The sequence below is a fragment of the Dermacentor andersoni genome, chromosome 1 (genome assembly GCF_023375885.2).
Source record: "Dermacentor andersoni chromosome 1, qqDerAnde1_hic_scaffold, whole genome shotgun sequence".
Lineage (NCBI taxonomy): Eukaryota > Metazoa > Arthropoda > Arachnida > Ixodida > Ixodidae > Dermacentor > Dermacentor andersoni.
In genome coordinates this window covers 324145651-324172580 of record NC_092814.1, presented here as the reverse complement: position 1 = coordinate 324172580, position 26930 = coordinate 324145651, and the positions used below count along the sequence as shown (strand labels likewise).

Here is a 26930-nt window from a genome sequence, read left to right as displayed (position 1 = left end):
GCAAGCAAATTTCTAGACTGGCTTTCCCATAGCTGTCTTCCTAATTGGTTAACGTAGCTCCTTGCATTGAACATGGCACTTATAATAGGAGGGACACTTTTGTGCTTTTCGGCAAATTTCAGCACCAGCAGTACTCTTTAGAGCGGTAAAACTTTGCTCATGGAGCGCACCCCATAGAATGCTACGACGCAAGTCTGCCTGCAGTCTTTACGCCAATTTTCAGCATCCGAGAGGCTGCGGCTTTCCGGCATCACAAAGCGTTAGGAAAACTATTTTCGTGTGTATTCTATCACTGGGGGACAGCAACGATGTGATTGCAACTGAGATTAACGGTTCGGGTGCACTGCACCATAGACAGCTTCCGTTCGTTCTGCAGTAGATGGCTGGGAACACTCGGCACTCGCTTGGTACCCGCTACTAGGAGGTCATCGGTCATCGGTTTGGTACTTTTGTAGCCTGTAGACTAATTTGTCGGCGGTGTTAATTTGACACTGCAAGCACAAAAGGGCCGGCGGTGCTCGGTGGTGGCGATGCCTCCGCTTGCCACTTCGCTTCAAGCGGGTCAAGTTCTTCGTGCGTTTTGAGTAATGCGGCTTAAAATGCATGCGTTTGGGTCGTGACCAGAAGAAATTTTGAATAAAGCGATATTTCAAGTAAAGTCATTTCATTATAGTAAGGGATTACTGCATTTTGATTTTTTATGCAACCCAGTTATAACAATTATCCGTTATACCAATCAAATTTTCGTGGCACTCGAATATTGTTATAAGTGGGTTCGACTGTAAGTGAACCTCTACGTAACTTAAGCTACTGTACTTAAGTATAGTACTTAAGTAATTAAGCTACTTTCCGAAGTAACTTGGTATCATTTAAATTCTTTGAAGACTCAGTATTTTTGGTGGAACTTACGAATACTTTCCAGAGTACTGCAGTCTAACCTCGATATATCGAACACAGATATATCAAATTATTGTGTATATTGAACATTTTCTATATCACCTGGAAAATCCCATGCATTCTTAATATTTTATTTCGAACAGAGACGGAGGTAAAAAGGATATATCGAACTCTATCACCGCAGACCACGTGCGCTCTGTTGACATGTAGTGAGCTTTCCCGCAACATCCTCAAAGATAGCGGTGGCACGATTGGTGTTCCCGACTGCTGCACACCAAAGCTGCACACATCGATTGCACCGAGGGCACCATTTAAACATAGCGGTGTACGCATGCAGTGGCTTGGCTAGTTCGACAATTGCATTTGCCGCACTGACTACTCCTCAATGCCGCGCTCTGCGTCTGCCGTGCCTCACGAGGACTGGCGGTTTATATCCACAAAGGCACGCAACAGCGCGCACTTATAGACACCTTGGCACACGTCACTCAATACTCTGTTATTGACAGTGCTTCAAAATGCTTCGATTGACGGACGTGGAGATCGCAGCAGAAGTAGCGGCCAAACGAAAACGCTGCTGAGGTTGATCCCGCAAGCACTGATGTTGCCCTGCTATCGACTTCAACTGGGATTGTAGCTGCTTTGGTCCTTCTACGTCGCAACTGCGGCGCAATAGAGGGCACCGGCCTATCGCTTGTGGGTCGTTTAGACTATGTTGAGGACTCCATGTTTAAGCATACACCTGCCAATAAGCAGGCTACACTGCTGCAGTACTTTCAACCAAATAAATAAATACTTTGTGTGAAGCTTCAAGTGAGTATTTACTGCGCCACGATTGGGGCGCCATTCGGTTGCGCCACGCGCGATTGGCCTAGGCCGCGGCGACTTGGCACGGCTGACCAAGTCAGTGCAGCCTAGATTAATTGCATGCAGCACAACTGAACACGCGCTCCAAACAACGATCCCCGATCAGCCCTTGGTTCATCGATTGATTTGCAGAAGTTTTTGATGCGTTTTTTATGTGATTTTATATATCGAATTCTGGCTATATCGAACTATTTCGCGATCACCGCGCTGTTCAATATATGGAGGTTTGACTGTATATTGTGCCCATAATTTAAAGGGGCCCTAAACCACCCCTGCAGATAGTGTGCAGATAGCATACGCTGCTGTGAACATCTCAGCCAAATTTTTCAGTCGTGCGTGGCACATGGATCTCTATAGCGGAGCACGAAGCCTCGTTTCTCTCAAACTACCTCTTTTCAACGGAAACTTGCTCCTCTTGCTTTTCTCGATGCTATATTTTGTAGTATAGCAGATTCCCATACGCAGCTGCTATGGAAGGGTGTTTGGATCATTGCACTTCTATTGTTACTGCATACATTTATTGATGAAGTTTAATTAACAGGCTGAAATCTGCTTTCGAATTTTGATAATAATTACATACTTCTGGAAAAAGCCGACTATCGTCTGCTCACGCTCGGCTGCAGCCGACCATGTATGAATTAAACTCTGGCCACTCTGCTCATCGATGTTGTAGTCTGGTCTCGCTTATTTCGACTAGTTTTGAACACTCATCTAGCCTCATAACCATGCGAAACTTAAAGCGCCCTTCACCAGGCCCCATAGTAAATTTTGGTTATACACTGGAATTTATGTGTCCTCTAGGGAGCGTTCTGCCACAAAATTTTTTCAAATCAGCTCATCAATAGCAGAGATATAAATATTTCAGTGCCGCGAAACTATGATTTCAGGAGGCAAGCTCCACTGCTAAGCAAGACACTCTCTCCACTTGCCCTGTTTAGCCTCCGCAAGCGCAATTCCTTCCCAGCATTCTCCCATACTGGACCTCAAGGATCGCATAACGCATACGTCATGGGCTCCGCCTTCTTTTTTTCTTTTTTCTCCTCGCTTTTTCGCAGCGAGGCGCTGACAGCATCGCACACGAGCTGTTGCGATTGTCTCGTTTCGCGCAGCACACGATTTTGAACGCTATGCATGAGGGCACCTGACTAGCGCTATAAGTCATTGCTACACAAATACCGAGGCAGACACAAGCAGATCCCGCGCTGGAGCACGGTAGAAAATGACATAGTTTCGGTGTCTGCGCGCATGACTGCACGATGTGGAGACAAGCAGACAAAATTGAAGTACGTCTCTCTTGCTGCAGTGCGAAGTAAAACAAAAACATGCAGACATTCAGTTTGTGCGTTTTAGTACTTCTCTAAGCTTTCATTCGTCTATTCAAGCAACATATTACACAAATAACAGATGTTCCCTAGAATAACTGTCGAAGTCACGTGTCACCATGAGCGATGGCACAGCGAACACGTGTACGTAGGCGCATTAGCACGTGTACGTCATCCTCCGGCTTGGAGCGCGGCGACTGCGAAGAGGGGAAAAAACGGCATTTGGTTTGAAATTTTAGGTCTTTCCGTGGCGCATAGCAACGCAATACTTTGCAGACACAATCGTTATCGTGCATTGTATGCTCCGCGCTTGTCAGCTCAAAATATCCAGACCTGGTGAGGGGCTCTTTAAGGTCAGACCACGCGCACGCGTGTGTTCACTCCTGGCCGCTCCAGGTTAGACGCCTTGACAGATTTCGCTTCGTAATGATATACATGGTGTCCTCCAAGTTGACATTTTCAAATCCCCCCAAGTTGTTTTTCTGAGCGACACAGAACTTTATTTTAGGTAAAGACAGGGCTGACACCACATCGCACGATGCTGTCACTTGGAAGTAAGCATTTTGAAAAAAACTTAATCCAGTTTGATAGTAAGGAGTAGCGTTTATTTTATTCAACATAGGAAACTGAAAGAAGGGGATAGTAAAATGCAATGCAAATAAAATATTTTCGAAAAAGAAAAATTATAAAGCCCATTGTAAATCGAGTCGAACATTTTCGAATAGAAATAAAAAGAGATGCATACAGAAGCAAATATTTTCGAAAATGAGCTATTTCTATCAAGTCATAGCAAGATCATTGGTATTAGGCCCGAACTTTGTCACAAGTGAGATTTCTTTCTCAGCAGTTGGAAAGTCAACCTCAACTGTCTTCACATACTCTTAGCCCATGCACAATGCCTCCGTATTGTGTTTCACTGCTTTCAAGAGTTTATTTTCGTTTGGATGAGGGCCACTTGCATCTCTGCGTCAGCCAATACTTTGCTTTTTGAGCTCAAGCTCCTTCAAAGAGGCAGCACAGTTCCTTTCCCGATCACTCCTCAATGCGACAGTTATTTCTGTTCTTGTCCTCATTCCGCCACGCGTTTGCCCCACGGACCATTTGAAGCATCCTCTTGGTCAGTTGCACAGCCAACGTCCGATTTTTCGGACTTCCTAGGGGCCATGAAAACATCTGAAAAATCAAACCAGGCAGTCCGAAAAAAATGAATGCATGTCTTTTACTGCCCTTCAGGGTTCAAATCCTCACAGGCACGTCCAAAAAAGCTCTGAAGGCCTGCCAGTACACTCATTAGGCATATCGGTGCTCGTACTGTGACAGGAGACGGTGGGTGCATGCATGTATAATTATGGAATAGGTTCTGTGTCCCGTGACAACTGCCCCTTCCCCCACTTGTTAAGCTTTACCGCAATACTTCACATACGCTTCACCGCCTAACATCTCTGTGCTGAGGCGAAGCTGCCTTTCGGGAACCAGCATTATGCAACCCGCCATGTTTTCTAAGCTTCAAAGACAAGGATTACAGAGGCGGAGTCGGTTCCATGACTGACAGCGGCGAATTCTTTCAATGAAAAACACGGCACCGAACGGCAAGAAGCTTAACAGAGAGCGTCGAAGCAGCTAGGCCTAGCGTAGCCGCGGTGGTGGCTACGACGGCCAGCAGATCTGCGTGCGAGAACGCTGGTTCGAGGCGGCGAGATAATCAAAACAGTGGTGTTGGCTTTTATTAATGCCGTTTCGGACCTGCGGTCACAGCAATTTGTCCGGAAAATCGGACAGCGAAGGGTTTTTGCATCTGAAATTATTGACTTTATGGGGCACGCGGTGGTGCCACGAAGCCGTCCGCATTGGGCGTTTCACAAAAAATTGACTGTACACTGGCAACTCCTCCAGCCGACGACACGGCGTCAAAGACAATTCGTTACGATTCCTCTATTTTACTCAAGCCAGCAGTAGGGTGACTTTCGTTCCCTTTCAATAATATGACAGCTAATTTTCCCTGATTGAAGCACAAATTCCCTGAGTTTTCCCCGAGTTTTTCCAGATTATTGGTAGACACCCTGGATATAGCTACTGATAGCACTTCAAAAGGTGCAAGTTGGATGTGGCAACTATCCGTCAGTCAAGCTGGTTCAGGACAAAGCCAGTCCACACCACGTAGCACAGCCAGACAGGAGCATGTGAGCGCGAGCACGCACTCTAGCCTTGTCGTGCGCAAAGCAAACGCTTCAGTTGCGTGTAGCTGGCGGTCTGCTACGTAGCATGGATGCCACGGCTGCCGTGGTGTGCCACGACGAGTCCACTGTCTGGGCACATTGTGGCTCGCTGATGACAACTGCGTTTGGCACATTTGGCTACATTTAATGCGTCATAGGCACCAAAATCAGAAATAGTGGCATCTATGTGAACATCCAAAATCAAATGTAAAGGTAGGCAAATCGTTGTGAGCATGCCCTGCTCTGCCGTAGAATTCGCAGTGCAAGGCATTGAAGGAGCAGAATCACCATGAAGGGGGTGTTTGATTGCCAATAACTCCGCTTCTGCTAAACACATTGAAGTACTTTTTGCAGCAAAGTAATTTCTGACATAGCCAAATTTAACTTCAAATGCATTTCTACACTCCAATAAAAGGCGGTTCAGGGCCCCTTAAAGATATTCATGAGAACATTCCAACTTTTCTGCAAGCTAAAATGTTAGCAACCTGTCTCATCGCTGCCAAGAGGCAAGACATGTCTGTTAGTTCAACGCACACTTTGCACTTTTTGTAACATGTTCACCACAAGCAGCAAGGAACTCTCTACCGACAGAAAATAAAACTAGAAAAGAAGAACCTAGCACCAAGAAATGCCCTTCTATGTCATGGACCTCTCAACACAGGCCCACAAGGAACGAAAACAGCGTAGACCAACTAATATGCATTGCATTACAGGCACCGGGCACGGGATGAGTTTGGTCCATTGGCACCTCCCTGCAGCAGGCACAGCCGCCAGCTACATCGGTTGATTATGTTCTGCCATTTCTTCTGTTTTTCATTGCCGAAATACTATGTGGAACGAAAACCGAAAAAACATGTTGCATTTTTGGACGCATGAACAGTTACTTTAACATGACTGAAGCTGGTGAGGCTATCCAGTTCCATTAGTTTTCGTCACAACCTCATCAGATGAAACAGCAGAAAGCCTGGATAAGCACAGTCTGTAGGCAATGGTACGTACATTTCTCATGCTCCTTTGCTTTTGTCTAGTTGTTTTAATATAAATAAAGGAGCCGTTCATTAGCAAGAACTTCGTGTTCCATGTAAATTGTGTCTTCACCTTTGCAGGTGACAGCTCCGAGCTTGGGCAGCGAAGGCGAACATGCAGCTTTGTAGTCATAATTTTGCAGTCCCCATAGTGGCCCAGTATTGTTTCTTTTCTTTAGAGTAATTTTCTTTCTTCACGCTTCCCAGCTCTGGCTGCGTCTGCTCTACAACTCTCTTTGCTGTGCATCGACGGCGAACATAAAAGCAGCAGCGTGTTCACACTTGCTGTCGGCACTGGCCTTACGCATGCACCGGCTGCCACCGACGGCGCTAGTCGCGCCCCAGATACAAGGTAGAAACTAGCCGAATCTTAAGTCTTGGTTTAAGACATTAAGATCAGCAAAGCATTGCAAGAAAAAAAGATTGACTGTACAGAGAACCATACAAAGAACGGGAACATACAGACAAATGTGAAATAAACAAAGCAGATCAAAAAACAAAGAAAGGGAGACGCATATATATGGAAAGAGCTGCGCATTGACCTCTGACGCAATGGTACATTCGGGGATCCGGGGTATGCAGTTGCCACTGGCTGTGCCGGCACCATTTTGACCAAAAGGTTCGGTCCCGTGTAAGCATCGCACCTTGTCAAAATTGTGAAAAAGTGTGGCCCTTATACGAGTCTAGACGGTGTATAATACAGCCAGGCCACAATAGTACTTCCGCAGTGGATCCACATCAACTATGGAGGTTAGGGGCACATGTGCTGCAATACCGTCTTGCAACATCGGTGTGATTGTTAGACAAATTGAGTGCAGTACAGTCGAACCCGACTATATTGAACCCGTTTACATCGAATTATTCTGTATATTGAACAATTTCTGAACATGGTATAGTTACAATGAGTATATATAGGAAAAATTATGTTTACATCGAACAAAAATAGCAGCGACTTCAGATCTAAAAGTGCCCCCAGAAGTTGGCTTTTCCTCGCAGTGGAGGGGAAACCCAGCGGCACGGCTTCATCCAACCGCTCTCCCTACCGTGACCACACTGCGTTGGGCGAGCCGTCGACACCCCCCTGCAAAAAATTATCCTGGCCCGCCTGCAGCGCTTGCTCAGACAGCCAATCAGAGGCTCTTGTGCCCTCGTCGTGCAAGATGGTGCAAGTGCGAGTTGTCTCGCTGCTTTTCTGGTTCCTTATGTTTGCGCCTTGTGGGCCTTTTTTCGCAGTGTTGCCGTGATAAAGCAGCAGAATTAGCTTCTCGCCGCGAAGCTTGAAATCATAAATCGGGTAGAATGTGGTGAGAAGTCTGATGACCCTGCAGCACGCACGATTCTGAGGAGCACTCTCAGCACGATCTTGAAGAATAAGGGGGAGATTAGGGCTAAAGCGGACAAACTCGCGACTCGGTGCCCATGGCCCCTGATGCGTACGCACGGCCGTGTACAAGCGGTTCATCTGAAATTGCTTCTGACGTGCCGGCTTCCACGTGCCCGGTGATGACTAACTTCTGATGAGTGCAACGAAGCCGTTGCCGGTGTTACCGAAGTTTGGAGCGAGCTGTCAGAATTTCCGGAAGCCATTGACGAGTCAACGGTCGACGAGTTTGTGAGTGCAGACGATGGTGTCACGACCATGGGAGAGCCCAAAAACGAAGACTACATTGCCAACATCGTACCGAGCACAAGTGAAAGTGGGCACAATGAGAAAAGCAACAATGGTCCTTTACCCACATCCTCCGAGGCGTTTGGTGCACTCGCACTAGTTCGGTGCTCCTGCGCGAATGTGGCCGACTCTTTAGACAATGTGGAGAAGTGCGTGTATCGCAGGCAGCGAAATTGCCCAAGCAGAAGAAAATACAGGACTATTTCGTGCAAAACTAGCTTAGTTTCGCACGATAAAGTGATTTTATAAATGGTAAGTGCTTTTATGACGTCCAATTCTTTAGCAGGCTTATATCGAATTATGTCCTATATCGAACTGATAGGAGTTTTTTTGCAAGTTCGATATAGCCGGGTTCGACTGTACCACAATATGATTCTTTGCAAGCACCTGCCAAACTGCTTGCAAGTTTGTCCTTGGCTGCGACACAACCATCCTTGACTGCAGCAGCCAAGGACGTTCACCAAGATGCACTTTGATTCATAGCTCTGCAGCATGCTGAAATGCATCTCATCTAGCACTGTCTCTTCTGGGCTGCTTACACTTAGACCTGTGCTTCTGACAGACACTTAGACCCACATCCCACTTGTGCTTGTTGTGATCACATGTGAACAAATTCTGCTGTTGTAGCATTTGATTTCGGCCACTAGGAGTTGCTTAGATCAGCAAATCTTTGCAGCCATATCACCCCTTAGCAAAGGAAGAAGATTAGATTACTTTGAAAAGCATTTAAATAGTTTTTCAAGAGTCTAACCTTAATCTCCACTAGGACTAAATGCTTGTCTTTAAAGCGACACTAAAGCGAAACAATAAATCAGTTTAGACTAACGAAGCATTGTTTGAGAACCCTGCAGGTAGTCATTTTAAAAAAATAATTGGATTATTAGATTAGAAAATGAAGGTACAAGTATCAGTATTTGAATTTCGCGCCGTAACCCCAGCGCCGGTACGTCAGCATGACGTCGGGGATTCCAAAGTATGTTTTCGCATTTGGGCCGCGTTGGCTGAATAAAGGTTCCCGAAACTTGCCATGTTTAATATTTAGTTCCTTTAGAACACAATGTAGTCAATCTGTACCGCTATATATAATTAGTAGGCCCTAGAATATGCCATCAAAATCCAAGACGTCACAGCCCCCAGGTGCAGGAACTGAAGTAGGCGTCGCGACCCGTTTTTCGTTCTTGCGCTTTTTCTGGCTTACCAAACGTCTTATCGTTGTAAGAGTGGTGTTTTTGGTGTTGTAGAACGGTAATTTACTGATGCAGAAGAAATCATTTTTCACTTTAGTGTCCCTTTAATGTCCCTCATTAAGGTGCTATTTTATTTATCTGTAAAATACCTTACAAGGTCCTTACATGAGGCATTGAGTAATGGGGGCATAGAACCAAGCACACAAATAAAAAGTGGCAACCTTGAGGGAGAAGAGCAATCTTGAGCAATTAGAGGGAGAAGGAAGTGACTCACCAGACTTCTTGGCAGCCATCGGGTGCATGACAGCTTGAGGCTTTAGGCACAGTGTGAGCTTGTTGATCACCCGAAATTCAGCCTTATCTTGCTTCTCAAAGTGGGCCCTATATTCAGGAGCAAGAAATGTTGTAAGCTACAATTACAACAAATAAAGACGCTCTTTGCATAATTCCCAAGAAAGCCATATGCGCAGTGATAGCCAGGTGAGATTCATTCGTATTCCCTGTCATACACACAATAAAGTAAAAGCCTAGTTTACAGGTTATTTTATTGCAAGAGGGGTTACATACATGTGCCAAGAGCATTCTGCATACAGAGGGAAAACAGTATGTGTGATGCACAGACTGTATGTGTCCACTCGTGTCGGCAGAATAAAAAATGGGCCAGTACTATCCCTAGACAATGCTAATGCAACCATCAAAAAAGAAAGTTCACTGTTCCCCCCCCCCTACTTTTTTTTTCATAAGTGGTATGAAGTTGATTAAAATAATAAAATTCACACTACTTGGGGCTGCTTTAGTCCGGAAACAGTGCAAAAGATAACACACAAAGGGTCGTGGTATGATTGGCCTGTCAAGTGTTCCCCAAGTTTTCCAAGAAGCCATCAACTACCACATCTGGCGACGGCGGGATGCCCTACCAGCGACGCGCAGCTATCACAGCTGATGTCCACGCCTCATCATTCACTTCGCTTCAAGACAGCAACGTCGCCCTCCTGACTGTCACGAAGTGGCCACTTATTGATGACAGGGTCATCATCGAGAACTCCCGGGGAAAAGTGTCGACTGCAGGTGGTTGCCTCCTATTGTGACACGTTGGAGACAGGTGGACAACGTATCCGAGGGGCACGATGAAGACTGGTGTACAATGTATCTGAAGAGCACAATGAAGACAGGTGCACAACGTATCCGAGGAGCATGATGAAGACAGGTGCACGACGTGCCCGAGCAGCACATGGAAGACCAGTGAGGGGCGATAGAGGTGAACGATTCGGCGTTTGTGATTGGCCACTGGATTCCCTCAAGGAGGGAAAGAGAGGTTATTTAAGCCCCTGCGTTAATCAGAACCACTCAAGACTCGGATAAGAGTCACAACCATGTACCAATGAAGTGAATACAATCTTTCCTACTTTTTTTCATCATCACGATCCCCGGCTTCGTTGTTGTTTCTCTTTACTTGCGGTGAAGACCCACCTCACCCGATCGAGATCATATCAGTGGATAGAACTTGTAGGTGTTCTATTTAACGGTTGCTTACTAAAATGAGCTTTCACCAACTACATCAGCCTTCCATGTCACTAAGCTTGTGGCAAATGTCAAAGCAACGGGATTGTGCACATAAGCTTAGCTTATTTTTTCACTTCAATTTGCTAGAATGCTAACTCCTGTAATACGAGCTACTTGGGTGCTCTGCTCAGGCTTCCGAAAAGGTGCGATGAAAGCTCAGGGAAAAAAGCAGCATGTTACTAACAAAAAGGGAGTATACCTAAAGCAAAAACGCAATGCAACCTCCCCCCGCCTCTCTCTCTCTCTGCATCAATCAGCCGTCCGTGCAAATGCACGCAGCTGAACGGTCAGCACATTAGTTACACGATACTTCCGCATGGTTGAACAGCGCAAGCATGAATTCAGGAAGGAAAGCAGTCCATTGAAGGCACCACCAACTTGCACAAGTCAGCCAGCTCATCAGCTTCAATGCTCTGTGAAGTTGACTCTCATTAAAGCACTTAGCAGTATAAATGTACATCACTGCAGCACCAACAATTTCAATACTCACTCAACAGGTTAGGCACACATACAGTTGTGCCTAGCTATAGGTAACCCGATTTGCTTTCTTAACATGGACTCATTGCAGATAAAGTTTTCCAATAAGATTATGTCCCGTTTAGGTGTTACCACTGAACAATGCTGTCTTTAATATATGCGGAGCCCAAACGGGATCTTAGATTTCTTGCATTATTCATGAAAAGCCAGTTTGAATAAAACTTCACGTATTATTACAGAACAGCACAATTGTCCTGCTTTAATTAAATTCCCAATGCATTTGAAAGCAAGACACATCAAATTTTTTGGTGGTAGCTCCTTAATGTATTTCATGTAAGGCGTGTGAATACAGAGTTCGAATCAAATATCAAATCAAATCAAGGAAAAATCTGCTGAATACTGAATCGCATATCGAATATCAGGAAATTTACAATAAAATTTAATGCTTGCAAATTAGGTGCAAGAATATAGTGCTGCGCATCCTCGGGAGTCTCCTAGCATTGCAAAACAATAATGCAGCAAACTAACAGTAACTTAGGTACTGCCAGGATTGCCAACATCGCAGGCCACACTAAGCAGAGTATGGTTCTTTGCAGTGTGAGCCGTCTGTGCGAGCCGTCTGTGCAACACGCCTTGCACTCTTGCATTGCTGAGGGGGCCTGTCGTCGAGCAGTCCAAAACATGTTTCACCTTCTGCTGCTTGCATATGAAAACAAAGAAATCTGCTTTGTTTTTTTACAATTTAACAGTCTGTAATCAATGTTGCCATTTATGCTACTTTGTCACTAGATTTAGTGACTTTCTTGTCTGTTCAGCGACAAACTTTTCTGTTTAGCAACCGGAGACTATTTCAGTGACTTGAATAAACAATTGGCGACATTTAAGTGACTTAGAAGATAGGAAAGTCGCATGAAAAATGGCTTAGAATGGAGCTCATTTTTCAAAAGCTACATGTCGGTGGCGAAAAATTGCATAGGCTCCATGACCAGGATGAAAGAACGGTTGCCTTCACATTGTCAGTCTTCAAATTGTAATTGTGCCTGTGAAGCACAGTGGTCAATCAGTCTTCATATAGTATTCACAGTATTGTTTTCTTATTCTCTACAAATTGATTTGAGTGGGTTAAAACTCTGCCGGTTCTGTGGCATCACTAAATACACTCGATTGGAGTACATTTGCAAATGTAACAGTAAATGATCTCCCAAAATCAATTGGAATGAATTTTATGTTCAGGTAGACTGTATAAAGGCATAGACCTTGGAGCGGTTGAGTTCGTTCATGCGAATCTGAAGAAATCGCCTTCCATTTCTGACGGCTTTCTAACCAATTAATGCTTTACGGCGGCATTTAGGTAGATCAAGAGCAGAAGCGTAGTACTTGACCTGCATAAAGCTCGGGTAATTGTCATCGCCGCGTTAACAACATGCAGTGAAGAATTTAGTTCTATCACAAATGTCGAAAACCAGAAATATTTAGGGTCAACGTAGACAAAGAGCCTTTCGTGGTAGGAAACCTAGGTTATTTGTGCTCCTTTGAATCCTGCCCTATTTGCAACCTTTCAATCTGAAAGTAAGCCCAGAATCTAAGCTGTCATCATCCGTCATGTAAATACATTAGTATGATATCAACACGGGTTTATTAAAGGTTCTTATACATATACTCATATAACTGAAACTGTCCATGATTTCACAGTAGTAATTAATCATGGGAACCAAATTGACACATTTTTTTATGGATTTCAACAAAGCATTTGAGAAAGTTTCCCACAAAAAGTTACTTTATAAATGAAATTAAGTTTTTAAAAACACACAATTGATAACCCGGTTGTCAGCCAACCCAAGAAAATTGTAGCAATGTGCTGTTTACAAAGGCCACTTTTCAGAACAACTTTCAGTAGGCTCTGGCATCCCACAGGGATCCGTGCTTGGGCCGCTTTTATCTCTCATACTCATTAACCCTTTCAGGGTAGATTTTTTTTTTTGCCATATGCGACCGCTCAGGGATGATTTTTTTTATTGCAGATTCCAATTCTTCTGAGGGACCTATTTCGAAAAAAATTTTCCGTAATTTTTCTAGGGTGACCATGAAGTGAGAAAAAAATATTTTGCATTGGTATATACGTACTCTTTATTCATGAATAACAACAATAAAAAAGGAAATAAACTTATAATTAAATATTTGATGCATTGTTAGAGTTCAAGGCTTAGAATATGCACATACGAGAATATTTCGCAAGTCTCAAATGTTCCTGTTCTTACACTAATATTTATGTCCACAGCCTAATCGAACTGTGTAGGTGACCGCACCCAAGAAAACTGTGGTTGTGTGCTCATCAAAAAAGCAAAACGTGTGACAAACTTCCGCTAATCTTCATCTTATCGCCAATCAGAGGCAATTAGATATTGCGAGTCCCCCCCAAAAAAGAAAAGGAAACGCATTCATGGTGGCATCCTTCCTATGCTCACCCCTGTGAGCACTAAACGAGCGAGAAACAGGCGGCCGCCATTTAAGCGATTAGTAACGAGATAGCCATCAGTTCTGCGAGCGCAAGAAGCCGAAACCGCCTACGGAACAAAATTCAAACTGCCTCCCACCCGCCCGCGCGCGCGCCAATGCGCGAGCAGTAGTATATAGATGTGCCGGAGTGAACTGGCTCCAAGACAAACCATGTAACGAAAATCAAGAAAGGGAAGCGCGAGAAAAAAATTCCCTGTATTCCCACATAGTGGCAGCACATGCCAAGAAATAGAAAATTAGGACATTGGCGTGCTTTTTAAGCGTACAGACGGCGTCGTAAATATACGGCATCGACCATTTTGGACTTGTTCGCGGCGTCGTATATTTACGTCATTGACCCTGAAAGGGTTAATGATAAAGCAACATATTTCAGTTAAAATGGAGTTGTACGCTGACGACTGTGTTGTTGCTCGGAGATCAGTTGTTCTAACCAAGAAAAGCTGAATCAGGACTTCTAGAGGATTACTGAATGATGTCAATTCTGCCAAATGGAAAGCTGATCTTTTTTTAAAGAGCTTTTAAATTATCAACCCTCCTTTTGAGTTACTAGCATGTAAAACCGTTGCCTTACCACTAGTAGAGCGTGCTTGTGTAAACTGTGACTCTGACTAAAACTGATGACAAATTAGAGAAAATACAAGGTAAAATGATATCCGCTTTACACACAACAGTTTGAGACGCTTTTCAATAACAGCTCTTTTTGCCAAAGCTAACTACCTTCCTTTTCCCAGAGGAATCTGTTCCTGTATTAATCTTTAGCAACTGACTTATGGGCACTACAACAGTGATACATCAAGGGTATCCTTTGTTATCCAGATATGCCACCAGACAAAGGCACAATTTAACAGTTACTCCCACTCGCACATGCATTAATTGCTTCAAGTACTCCTTCTTTAAGAGAGTTATTAGCCATTAGAACAGTCTAACTAATGATAAAGTTCTTCAACCAAGTGCTGACTCTTTTGTTTCAAAACTAGTGTGCTCAAATCGTGTTCTTTCTTTTGTATCCTGTGACCTGTGTGATAATATATGGTACGCGGAAGTGGGAAACAAACATATGAAGGCAGTGCGCCGTGCAGTGGCGAAGAGGGCACAGACTCTTCACAAATACCTGTGAGTGGGTATGTGTGAAAGGGCCATCATCATCATCGACACCAATTTGTGAGCGTCAGCAGTGGCGCCTCGAAAAGCACGGCGCGAGGGAGTGTGGCCCCCGGTGTGAGCAGTGTGAAGGTTCGGCGTTCGAGGGCAAAGATCTTCGTCGCTAGGCGTCCGGCCCATAGGAGCCATCGCCGCCCGCGTCACTATGTCTGCACCCAAATCAACAACCTCTCAGCTGTCACCAGCACAGAGGCTGCCTCGCCCAGTTCTTCCGCTGGGCAACTGGTCCAGGAGGGATGGCGATCCTGAGCCTGGCTGAACAAGCGTTCGGCTGAGCGGCCACGGGGCTACTTCGCCAGCTGTGGACGTGACCCGGTGGCTGCTGCTGTGTGCTCTCGAGCGCAAACCCCGCCGGCGGGAAACAGGGCAAGCGGAGGCTCCGGTACATCGACTATAGCGCAGGGCCACCTGAGCTCCAATCTGTACCTGTATTTCACATCTACCAGCTTTTATGATTTTATCGCAAAATGCTCTAGTTCTAGAGCTTGGTTACGATTGTCGTATTGATGGCAATAATTTTATGACTTCTCATTTGCACCCCACATCAGGTTGGATTGATCTCAACAGGATAAAAAAAAATTTAATTATGGGGTTTTACATGCCAAAACCACTTTCTGATTATGAGGCACGCTGTAGTGGAGGACTCCGAAAATTTCGACCACCTGGGGTTCTTTAACATGCACCTAAATCTAAGTACACGGGTGTTTTCGCATTTCACCCCCATCGAAATCTCAACAGGATACAAATACATAGTTGTTGAGTGCGGTTTCATAGCTTTACTTTTTTTAACCCACTAAATTGTTCTGACCAACCGGCGGCAGCGCCACCACTAAAATAGCAAGTCAAATTTTTGTCGCCATTCCCTAGATATTTCACGAATACACATTATGAACATTTCCATTTTTCTGTGATGCAAGTAACTTTTCATGCGAATTTCATGATGCATTCTTGAAGAGTCCCTACAGGTAATTTTTAAAATGAGCTCTGCGCATCTTGATTAATGAAACGACTAGTATAGTTAACAAAATTTTGGTATTTCTTAGCTTCGGTGGTAGTACTTCTTGCATATTAAGGTTGGCAAGTCTGGTATTTGTTACATTTTTGCGAATTTTAAAATTAGTTTTGTTTCATAATGCACTCTACCAGAATTCCCATTGGAATTGCAGTATGAATAAATAAATAGACAAATAAATAAACTTGAATAAAGGCTATATACACTGTGTTGGTATATCCACTGTTTATGCTGCACAGACATTACACAAACCTGTAATGTCTAGGTAACTTCACGTTACCTTATAGTATAGTGTTCCAAAATGCCTGCGTTATTTAAAATTCAATGAAATCCACTAAAATTCATTAAAATGTTACTGGCACTTTCAGCGACCTTATTGTCTCACTTCAGTGACACACTTCAAAAAGTTTTTGCAGCATTGGATTGTAATTATTATTTGTGACTGATAAACAGGTCTGTCAACAAGAAAACTCGCTGAGGCATTTTTCAGCCTTCACATATATATATATATATATATATATATTACATTAAATATATACAGTAACATATACATATATACATACAGTAAAACCTCTAATTCGAAGTCATCGGGACTGCAAAAAATCTTCGAATTAACCGAGCACACAAAGAAATGCAACCCAGGCAAAAAATTTTGCTGCAGGAATGCGCTACCTTTATTTGGCGATCTTTAGCTTACTTAAAGTAATCAGAGACGCCGGTTTGCCGCGTCCTGTAGTTCGAGGCTCCAAAGGTCATGTTTTCTAGTTGGCCAACTACGGGCAGCATTTGAGAATTTTCACCGTGACACTCAACAAAACTGCGGATAACGTTCAGCGATCCAATAACTTCCTCGAGAGCGGGTGTTCGGGAGGGCTCGTTAGCGTCGTCGTAGTCACTGTCATCGCACATGATCGCATCAGTGGTAGTAGCATGTTTGTTGATCATTTTCAAAGTTCAGATACTCGGCGAAGCCGACTGCACCGGATTCGCTATCCTCTGCGCAGAGTGCATTGATGCGGTCGCAATACTCGGATCCTTCTTCATCAAGTGCACATGAATAGTCAGCATCAGCATCGACGGTGATTTCCTTCAAGAAGCCAGCGTGTTCAAAACACCACATGATCAAAGTGGGTTCCACTTGCTTCCATGCATACACAATAAGACATATGGCCCCGAGGAGGTCGATGGAGTACTCCTTGCCATTGTTGTAGCAAAGGAGCATGCACTTGAGCAGGTGGTGGCGGTAAATCTTCCTTGTGTGGTGAATGACGCCTTGGTCCATTGGCTGCGAGATCGACATGGTGTTCGGAGGAAGAAAAACCATCCCGATAGCTTTCAGGTGTGGGATGTCACCATGCGCTGGGCAATTACCAACTACGCAGAGGTTGTCAACAACATGGCTGTCATTTTCCACTAAAACTTGCCTAAACACATACCTGTGGTCACCATGTTCCACATTTTGGGACAGCCTGCACCATTTCAGGCAATTATACCTTTGGCGCAGCTTGGCACCTCTTTCCCACCTCTGACATTTATGTACATACAGGAGGAGCAGACAAAGCTTGAAACTGCATGGGGGAATTCCTATGAGCAATGCAATGCATAATTTTGGTTTGGAACAGGCACCAGAAGCTTCACAATTAGTTAAGCATGAAAAGCATGTACAGAATGTCAAAATAATGCAAAATAAGTATAACACTGTGGAATGCACAATGAGAATGACAACAGCACCACAGAGAAGATCCAAACAGCTCAAGGAAACATATTCATTACACCCATAATGCCTGTTGTAGTCAACGTTAGCAAAAGATATTTGTTAGACTTCGCTTTGGACAAGACAAAAGAAGTTTCACATTCTATTCCCTTGTAAATATATCCATGAACTGTGCAGTAAACTTCCCATCAGTAGTGTAAAGCTTAGGACTAACATAAGTGACTGCTTTTTGGACAACTCCCAAAAAAAAACTTTATCTTAAGTACTTCCCTCAACACAGCACGGTGATTTTTAAATAAGCATACTATATGAGGGTGATGGTGTTATAAGTCTCAAAATTTCACTGGGGCTATCAGAGATGCTCCAGTGGGAGTACCGTGCACCTAATCGTGCACCGGCACGAGCACTTTTGCATTCTGCCGCCCATCAGACTCACCCACCCACACTAATTCCTTCAGTTTCGAAAATCAATGTGCTTAGACATCCGTGGCGCTTGGTGATCCTCACCTGTCCACAGCCACCATGGCTATTTCAGTTATGCTGACTGGCTGGAACTTGGAGGGCAGGCCTGTTGTTTCGAGGTCGAAGAATACTAGTGTCTTGACTGGCTGAGGAAGCACTGGTGACAAGCGTGGCTGGGTCACTGCTGCAGCAGGCGTATGCTGCTGCAAAAAATCAGCACAACATTTGAAAAAAAAATTCAGGCAGAAACCATCTTAAGGTGGGTGAGATTAGTGTCGGCATTACTGCAATTATCATTGAAGCAATGTAGTAACACGCCATATTGCTGGCACCAAAAACACACCATCTATGAGGTGGTTACTGCAGCCAGGCTCCTCGTGTGTTTCCCTCTGGGCACACTGCCCCATCTAGCAGCACCGCCACAAAGTCCACGCATGGCACGTGTCTGAATCCAGACAAGCATCTCTCGTCGGATGATGGCGAATATCCATGCTGCTGACTGAGCGCTGCCAATGAGATAAAGAACGCCCTGCCGCTTCCTAATCGCCAGTCACGATGCAGCCGACCTTGTTCACCGAACGCACGCTTGAGAGCAGCACAATACCACTGCGCAAATGCTCCGTCCTGTGGCTTTTTTCATATTTCGTGGGTTTTCTTTGCAACCCGAAAAAAAGGACTACGTGAGACGCATCATAAAGGAAAGTTATGGGAAAGTGAGTTATGGGGAAAACAAAAAATTGTCTGAATTACTATAAGCTATTGCGAACAGTATGCATTCGGTTCAATTCGCTTCCGACGCGCCTTTTATTTTTAAATTCTTGGCTCAAGTTATGTGGGACACCCTGTATGATAAGGGTTCAATTCCGCCCTGCACCAGAGAAATTTAAACATTTTTTTTCTCACTGAAGAGAGGCAAATATTCAATGTGCATTTGCAGTGACCCAAGTGGGCATCAAAGAGGTTCATTGATGAGCAGCACACTGAAGGCAGCACAAACGAAGGAAGAGCCATGCTGCCAAATAGCAACTGAATGGAACTACCCGCTCAAACTAAAGGAAGCTTAAGAAAGGCATAAGCAAGCAAAGAAATGGCATATTCCATCCTGTCGATCCCCACTACCTACAGGCCTCACACGATGAGATTCTGTCACACTTACAAGAATAAGACCTGGGACAGTAATAACCCCAGCTGTGACCTATCGATGGCAAGAAGTGCACAGCAGTCCTGCAGCTGATCCTGGTATACCGCCACCAGTGAGAGAACAGCCAAAGTGCCCCGTATGTGGCCGTAAAACCGCACATTTGAAACACATTTTATGGCAGTGCCAAGCATTGGCCACCCTGAGGCAGCAAGCCCTCCAGGGACTCCCTACGCGGTGCACACAATGAGGTCTTTAGAGAATAGTGAACATATAACAGCCATCCCTTCTACATGAGCCTCCATGATTTTATAAGGAGCAACCAGCTTTATGAAGCAATTTAATGCCTATGGCCTGAAGTCATGTGTAAATTTATTTTCTCATTCTAAATTTTTGTATTTCATTGATTTAGTTTTTAATAAAGACATTTCAACAGTCACTAACAAGTCATTTTAAGAGGATAAAATATGGGAACTTCAATAAGAGCAGTGTCTGCTGCCATTTTAACATTAGGCTATAACTTTGAGTACATTGAGTACATTTCAACAGCCTAATTTTCTATGTTCGCAGGTAGTCTAAATATTTCCTGCATAAAGCAATGATAGGCTTCCTTAGGTTAAGCTAGTGATTTTTTATTGAGAATTGCTAACTTTTTTTTTTTGCTGCTCAATACAACCATGGATATCTAGTGCAGATGCTGGTAAGGCAAGTTCCCAGCAATAAGTAGCATTAAAATGTTGTTTTTTGTTGCTAAAGCAAAGTGAATATTCAATTCATTACTACCTGAACATATAAACATGGCAGGCACAACATTTAATCATTATTTGTATTTCTTTTGTATTTGGAAAGAAACAATAAAGTTATTTTTCTTTTTTTATTCAAGATTTGCTGCAAGGCATAAAATTTTTTTTTCATATTGCAGCTTTTTAAGCTTTTTCTACATATCTAGCATATTTTGGCAAGGTAAAAAAAATGTAACATTTGCATGTTTGACAGTAGCACATAGTATTAGTAAAAGATGGCTACAAGCCCAACACATGAGTTGCTTTCTGAATAAGCACCATGTGATCAAATAACCAAAGGTAATTTTACATTATACATCACCATTTCACCTACAATTTCTCATAGTTTTCATTTATCTCCTACAACCATAGTACTATAACAAAAAGGAGCTCCATAACTAGTTCCCTTCCAAGAGCCACTGAAAATTTTTTTTCTCTCCTTGTGCCCAAAAACATGTCACAAAAGGGCAACACAGTGGAACCCACTTACTGCAATAAACCAGTACCTGTCCCATTTGTGTGTCTTTTTGTTTGTGATCATCTGTTTCACACTAAAGTTTATTACTTTATTACAAGCCAACTAGCCCAGCAACAGCATCTTATAAGCCAGTTGAGACCAAACCACGTATTACTATAACAGGCACTTAAGAACAAAATTCCTCCAGGGCCTTCTTCAGCCAGATGTCGCTCAACACTTGAGTTGAACAACCTACAGATTGCCAAAAGCACTCCAATTCACTAAGCAAGCGTAATTTTGGTACACGCAGAGCCACTGTAAAGGTTTTTCTCTACATTTAACAATGACCACGACATTCCTGTTTATTTACCTGGACAGTCTGTTGAGTGAAGTGGTTGACCAGAGCATGCGTTTGCAAGGGCCGTGTCGGTGATTGCATGGGTTTGTCTGGTGACTGTATCTGAAAGTGTGCCAGTGGATTGAGGCTGGACATCCCCACAGGCATCGTTCCTTCATAGGACGACACCACTGTTGTGGCCTGCACTTCAGCTGGTAGCAAAAGAACAAGATGAAAAGGTCATTATTTTATCAGCAGCATGAAGGAAGACAACACAAACACGCACGCCCATGTATTGCTGGGCCAAACTGCAGAATATCTATAGCACAACACAAGAATAATGCTTGTGTTCATTACAGCAAGGTTGGAGCTTAGTGAACTGCGGACTATGGCCTTTTCTTCCCCACAACATCAACTAAGAAGGATAAAACGCTTCTCACCTGGCGTTCAGGATGCTGACAGGCCTCCTTACCCTGGATTGAAAATACCCCTCATCACACGCATAACATATTGCTTGAAATTATCAAAAGGCAGCACATGTCAAGCATAATGAAAAGCAACCACTCCTGACCGTTCTACAATGTAGTCAAAACAGCATGGCCTTTGTACTGCACTCAAACACTGCAGGTACTCTGGTTCGAGTCAACAATATGTGAAAGATGGCAACCTTCTCATACATTTACGTTTTCTCTGAATTCACAGGTTAAGCTGGCTATAGAAAAGAACTTAATCTACAACTGCAATCAGCAGCAGTTTGTTGAATACGTATGAAAAATTAGCTGAGGTTATCTGAATCAAGACTGGAGCATAAAGAACCAACGAAAGATTTGCAGACTGCGATTGCAGATTTGCGACAAAATATTTTCTGCAGGTATAGAAACCACTGCAACACTGCTTTGATAACCCAATGACATGATGGCATGAGCCAAAAGAAAGTGGATATTCCACTGCAACTGGCAGAATGGCCCAAAAGAAATTTTGCTTGTGTTTCGTCCTCAATGGCTGGCCACGGTCACGAATGCTGGCACAATCTGTCTGAAAAGTTACCCTGCTGACAACCGGCAAAGTCAACTTACCAGCAGTTCATAGACTTCCACCCTAGCTCTGCACAGTGTTGCTTAGCCAACTGATTGCATGAATAGTGCAGTCATAATTTGCCTGGGAAGTGTTTGAAGTTCTTCCTTCACATTCACTTTGCCAGCGGTCTGTGCTGGCATAATGTGCCTTAAATTTAGCCCGAAAAACACTTTGCGCCGACACTCGTCTATCTAGCTGGAAGCACCTTGCTGCCTACCACTCACATGTAGCATGTTAGATGCTCCAAGCTTAAGTTGACATATACAGGGCATCCTGCTTTGGCAATCATACCAGCAGTAGGACAAGCTTCGAGCTACAGCGTACTGAAAAGGCGACTTCGGTGGGCTTAGATGGCCGAGTCGACACCCGCGCGGCAAGGTCGGATAATATATGCTGACCGTACCATCAAAGAAATGAACTTGCCTACATTTTCTACATTATTGTTCGGCATAGAGAATATGTTGCGGTGTAGTTTGGCATTGTCATGTAGTGTGCATAAGCAACTTTTCAAGTAATGAAGTCGTAATGAAACTACAGTCGATAAACCTTCCAGTCTATATTATTAACTGGGTGGGGGATTATCTGTCTAATCGCAAGCAGTTTGTTTCAATTGATAATTACTCTTCTAACAAACTTTCAGTAACCTCTGGAGTACCTCAAGGTAGCGTGCTAGGACCTTTACTCTTTCTAATACACATAAACGACATCACTAACGAAATTTCTCATCCTGTTCAAGTTGGACTATTTGCTGACGATTGTGTGTTGTTTAACAAGGTTACTTGCCATGAAGATCAATTAATGCTTAACTCTGACCTTCAAAACATTCTTTCCTGGTGCAGTCGGTGGGGCATAAAATTGAACAGAGAAAAAACTTTTTACATGTCCATGACAAAAAAAATAAATATGTTGTCTATAACCTCGACTCTGAACCGCTGACCAAAGTCAGCCAGTATAAATATCTTGGAATCACAATAACCAGTGACCTCAGCTGGAATAGCCACATTTCTAATGTACGTAACTCGTCTTTCAGGAAGCTTTGTCTCCTCAGGCACAAACTAAAGCACGCTCCCTCTGGTACTAGATTACTGGCTTACACTTCACTCATCCGACCGAAACTAGAATATGCATGCATTGTGTGGGATCCCTATAAGAAAATTAACATTAACGCTTTAGAGATGGTCCAACGTAAAGCTGTCAGGTTTATTTTTTCTAAATATAGACTGAGTGACTCTCCTACTAGCCTAATGAATTAACATAATATTCAAATGCTACAACTACGCAGGAAAATACGACTGAAATTTCTTTTCTTGCTTAAAAATAACTGCTTGTCCCTCCAGCCACAGGCTTATGTTAAACCACTTACAGCGCGCTAAACATGGCATCGTCACGCTGATTCTTTAACACCTTATAACACTCAAACTAACCTCTTTAAGTTTTCCTTCTTCCCGCGCACTTTAACAGATTGGAACAGCCTGCCATTTTCACAATTGATAAACACCGATTCTATTGAATGCATGCTTCTTTAATACTAGGGGTATTGCCATGTCGGCAAGCCTTGTTACTGTTTTATTTTTATTTATTTTTTACACATGAATTTTGTTTGATACTTTCCACATCTTCCTTATTCTATTATTTTCAGTATGTTGCAATGGTCGCTCGTTCAACTTCTGGTACTTGTTCTTTTTTTTTTTCCCCCCTCTCGATAGTGGTTGCCATCAAGTTGTCTTCCTTCAGTGTACCTTCTCTTAATCTCATTAGTCATCACTTTCATTTTGTTTTCCTGATATTTACATATGCTGCATTGCTTTTGTATTTCCTTTTCGTGTGTGTGTGTGTGTGTGTGTGTGTGTGTGTGTGTGTATATATATATATATATATATATATATATATATGCATACACGTGCATATGTAAATATTTATGTATGCTGCGCCTCCTGCTTGGGCCCCCGGCCATTCGGGCCTGCAGTATTGTAGAAATTAAAAAAAAATAATAAGGAAGACTGCACCGCTGTACTGACAACCTGCAGTGGTAGCGAGACCTATAGCTCACTTCCTATGTGGTTTGAAAACTGCCGACTAGCTTTTGCTGTTGCTACGTGGACACGGGGGCCTCTCCGATTATCTGCCTCCGACAGTCCCGGACTGCCAAAGGCAATGCTCTCAGCCAACGAGCATTACGTACGGATCGGCTGTGGCAGTCCGGAACGACAAATCAAAGAAACCCAGTGAATGCGCCCACTTTGTGCTTTAAGGATGCGCAATACAGCTATTCAGCAATGACTTGAATGTAATAAGGACTATTAGCTGCCAATTGTTTGTGCATCTTAGGCAGAAAACTACGGACGAGGTACAACTGAAATGTGGCTGGTTCTAAGTAAACAAGAAAACAAGAGCCCTAATTTCCAGCATTTTGCAACAGCTGTTTGTGCTATTTTCTTGTAAGATGAAAAGTCTACAAAATGGCATGATGCATTAAGCTTTCTCGCGTTGATCAGCAGTGGGCAAGCAATATACGCCTCAGCACGGATTAAACGATGTCAAATTGCTGGCCAGAGTCTGTGAAACTAACTTGTACCCGGTGAACTGCTGCCAAATTTTCGGCTTACTCCGATAAATTGCCGGCATTTGACATGTGAGTGAAGCCAGCTATTGATGTCGAACTGACGGCACAAGTTCTTTCAGGCGACTCTGCCAGCAGAATATCCACCCCGCGAATAGCAAAAAAATAGTAAACAGCAACAAATTCCGAACAAAAAACAATAGCAAAACTGCCTGGGAAGAGCTGCAGAATGCCCAACACTATGTTGACAGAGCGGGACATTTTCGCGGGAAGCCGACACAAGTTCCAAAGGGCACAGCCTCATGTAAAGATTCCTTTCGCTCGATCCTACTGCTTTCTTATCATCCACCGATTACGATCGGCCAATCCTGGTGATTACAGAGACGCCCAGCTCCGACGGCTGACAAACAGCGAAAAGAAAGGAACTGGAATTGAACCGCTGCGTTCAGGGTCGCTGCGATCGTGACATGATATTATAGAACCCTTGGCTGGCGAGAATACATACTCATGTTGAACTCCATCTTGCAACGTCTCTGGTGTCACCCTAGCACCTCTTGACAGTGACAATTCAGAAGCTTTCAGCACGCCAAGAACAGCGCAGCGCGACCACTCACTCCCGCCAACTGCGCGCGAAAAAGTGGCGCGAAACGTAGTTGCCAGACTGCCTTGTGCTATTCGGCGCCGGGAGACGGTTTTCGTATGGTAGGCAATGCCTGCCTGGGATATGCGCTAATTCTGATCAGAATTCGTAACTCTGACGTTGCCTGACGTCGGTCGTTTAGGATTGCAGACTTTCCCCTTCAAACGAAAACCGACCAAAAATATTTCGGTTTCACCCCGAAACAAAATAATAAATAACGTTTCGGTTACGTTTTTGTTCCGGCCAAAAATATGATTTTGTTTCGTTTTTGCTCTCGTTCCGTTCCGACACACTGCATACCATCAGTATGACTCAACTTATCTATAAACGTTGGTATGACAGCTATGATTTTCTATACCAACTTTCTTGTTTCTGTGAGAGTGCCCTCGTCGGGGCGTTCACCTATTTCGATTGGTGTTCAAGGCCTGCATTTCTCAATGGTCCCATTTCCTCTTGCATTCTTAATTTCTTAAGCTGCGCGCTTATTGCTCAGTTGTTGTTGTTGTTGTTGTTGTTGTCCTATGTGGCCGTGGCACATACCCACAGTGGGGGATTGGCCAAGAATTGGGCGGTTTAATTAGGTGCCTAAAAATAATAATGATAACAAGGGAGTTAACCATTTGGGCGTGTGAGCTTAAAAGTAAACGTTTTGTGTCTGGAGAAAAAAAAAATAGATAATCACATGAAAACCGGGTATAAGAAAATAATAATAATAATAATAACAATAATAATTAATAATAGATAAGAAATAAAAGAAAGCTATGGTAGGGAGGGAGAACGATCAATCTAACATGGAAAACGATTGGTTTCAATGAGGTAATTCTGGATCGCCAAGCAAACATTTCTGTGGCTGAACCCAACAATGGAGGCTCCAAAAGATAGGATCACAGGCACTGATAAAGTTAGACCAATAGAGCGAAGCGGCATTTCGAGTAGTCGTTTTCTTATAATAGAAAAACGTCTGCAAGACAACAAGAAATGGTCGATTGTCTCCGCTTCGCCACAGAATGAGCATAATGGTGAGGGGACCAGACCAGACCTGTGGAGGTAGAAGTTCAATGCAGGTATACGGCAGCGCAGCTTCGTGATGGACACTTCAATTTTCCGTGTTCGGCAAAAATCTCTGTTCCAAGGGTGCAGGAGATGTCCGTTTCGCGACAGTATGTCATGGTGGGCGCTCTCTTTATCTTCATCATTTCCCCCATGCGCTTCCATGCATGCATGCAATATCTCCCCACCTCGTCCTTCGTCTACTGCGACACCGTGTATTGTCTAAATCACGCCCAGCGGCTTTTCTGCTCGCACTCCGGGCTCGCGAGCTCCTTTTCTCCCGAGTCGATAAATGGAGGGAGAAGTGGAAAAAATGCTAAACAAAAGTGTTGATTGGTTAAACAGCGGTGGTAACAAGAATTGATTAAATCCCTTTATTGAGATCAGCTAGTGGTTCAACACACTATATAATTATTCGACAGGAGGATAGGAGGAGGGGAAAGATAATCATATATTCGGCAATGATTCGGCGATTTACGCGCGAGCGCCATTTCGAGGTATCATGTGCTATCAAGTCGCTAGAAAGCAAACAACGTCGACTCTACATGTCTGTGAAGCGGCTGCAGCGGTCGAGAGAAATTTTAACGCGCTCGTGGGCTTGCTGTGCTCGTGCATATTTAAACGCGGAGCATTCTTGTCCGAGTGAGTGAAGAAACTTTGTTATGAATGCCTGCAGAACGGTTAGCCTTCCCTTTTTAGGGAGGCGTTACCGTGACGCGGCCATGAGGTCTTCGCGGCTTGTGGCGCCTCTACTTCGGCCGCGGCCGCACTACTCCCTTTGGTCGACCGCGCCTGCCCCTCTT

At 43.9% G+C, this 26930-nt stretch overlaps 1 protein-coding gene across 3 annotated transcripts in view; it reads right to left on the bottom strand.

Moving 5' to 3' along the window:
- Positions 1-25061, bottom strand: part of LOC126516880 (three-prime repair exonuclease 1-like) — a 36300-nt gene extending 11239 nt beyond the window's left edge. Inside the window, exons 1-4 of one of the 3 annotated variants that reach the window (XM_050166969.2) lie at positions 24943-25061; positions 20834-21012; positions 18132-18289; positions 9455-9561 (exon numbers count right to left, since the gene is read on the bottom strand). In XM_050166969.2, coding sequence (XP_050022926.1) covers positions 9455-9561; positions 18132-18289; positions 20834-21012; positions 24943-24958 — 460 coding nt within the window. In that variant the 5' untranslated portion in view covers positions 24959-25061. Of the gene's footprint in view, positions 1-9454; positions 9562-18131; positions 18290-20833; positions 21013-21240; positions 21886-24942 lie in introns of those variants that run through there. The other 2 variants (XM_050166970.2, XM_055063961.2) reach the window with 2 other exon arrangements.
- Between the last annotated feature and the right edge of the window lie 1869 nt (positions 25062-26930).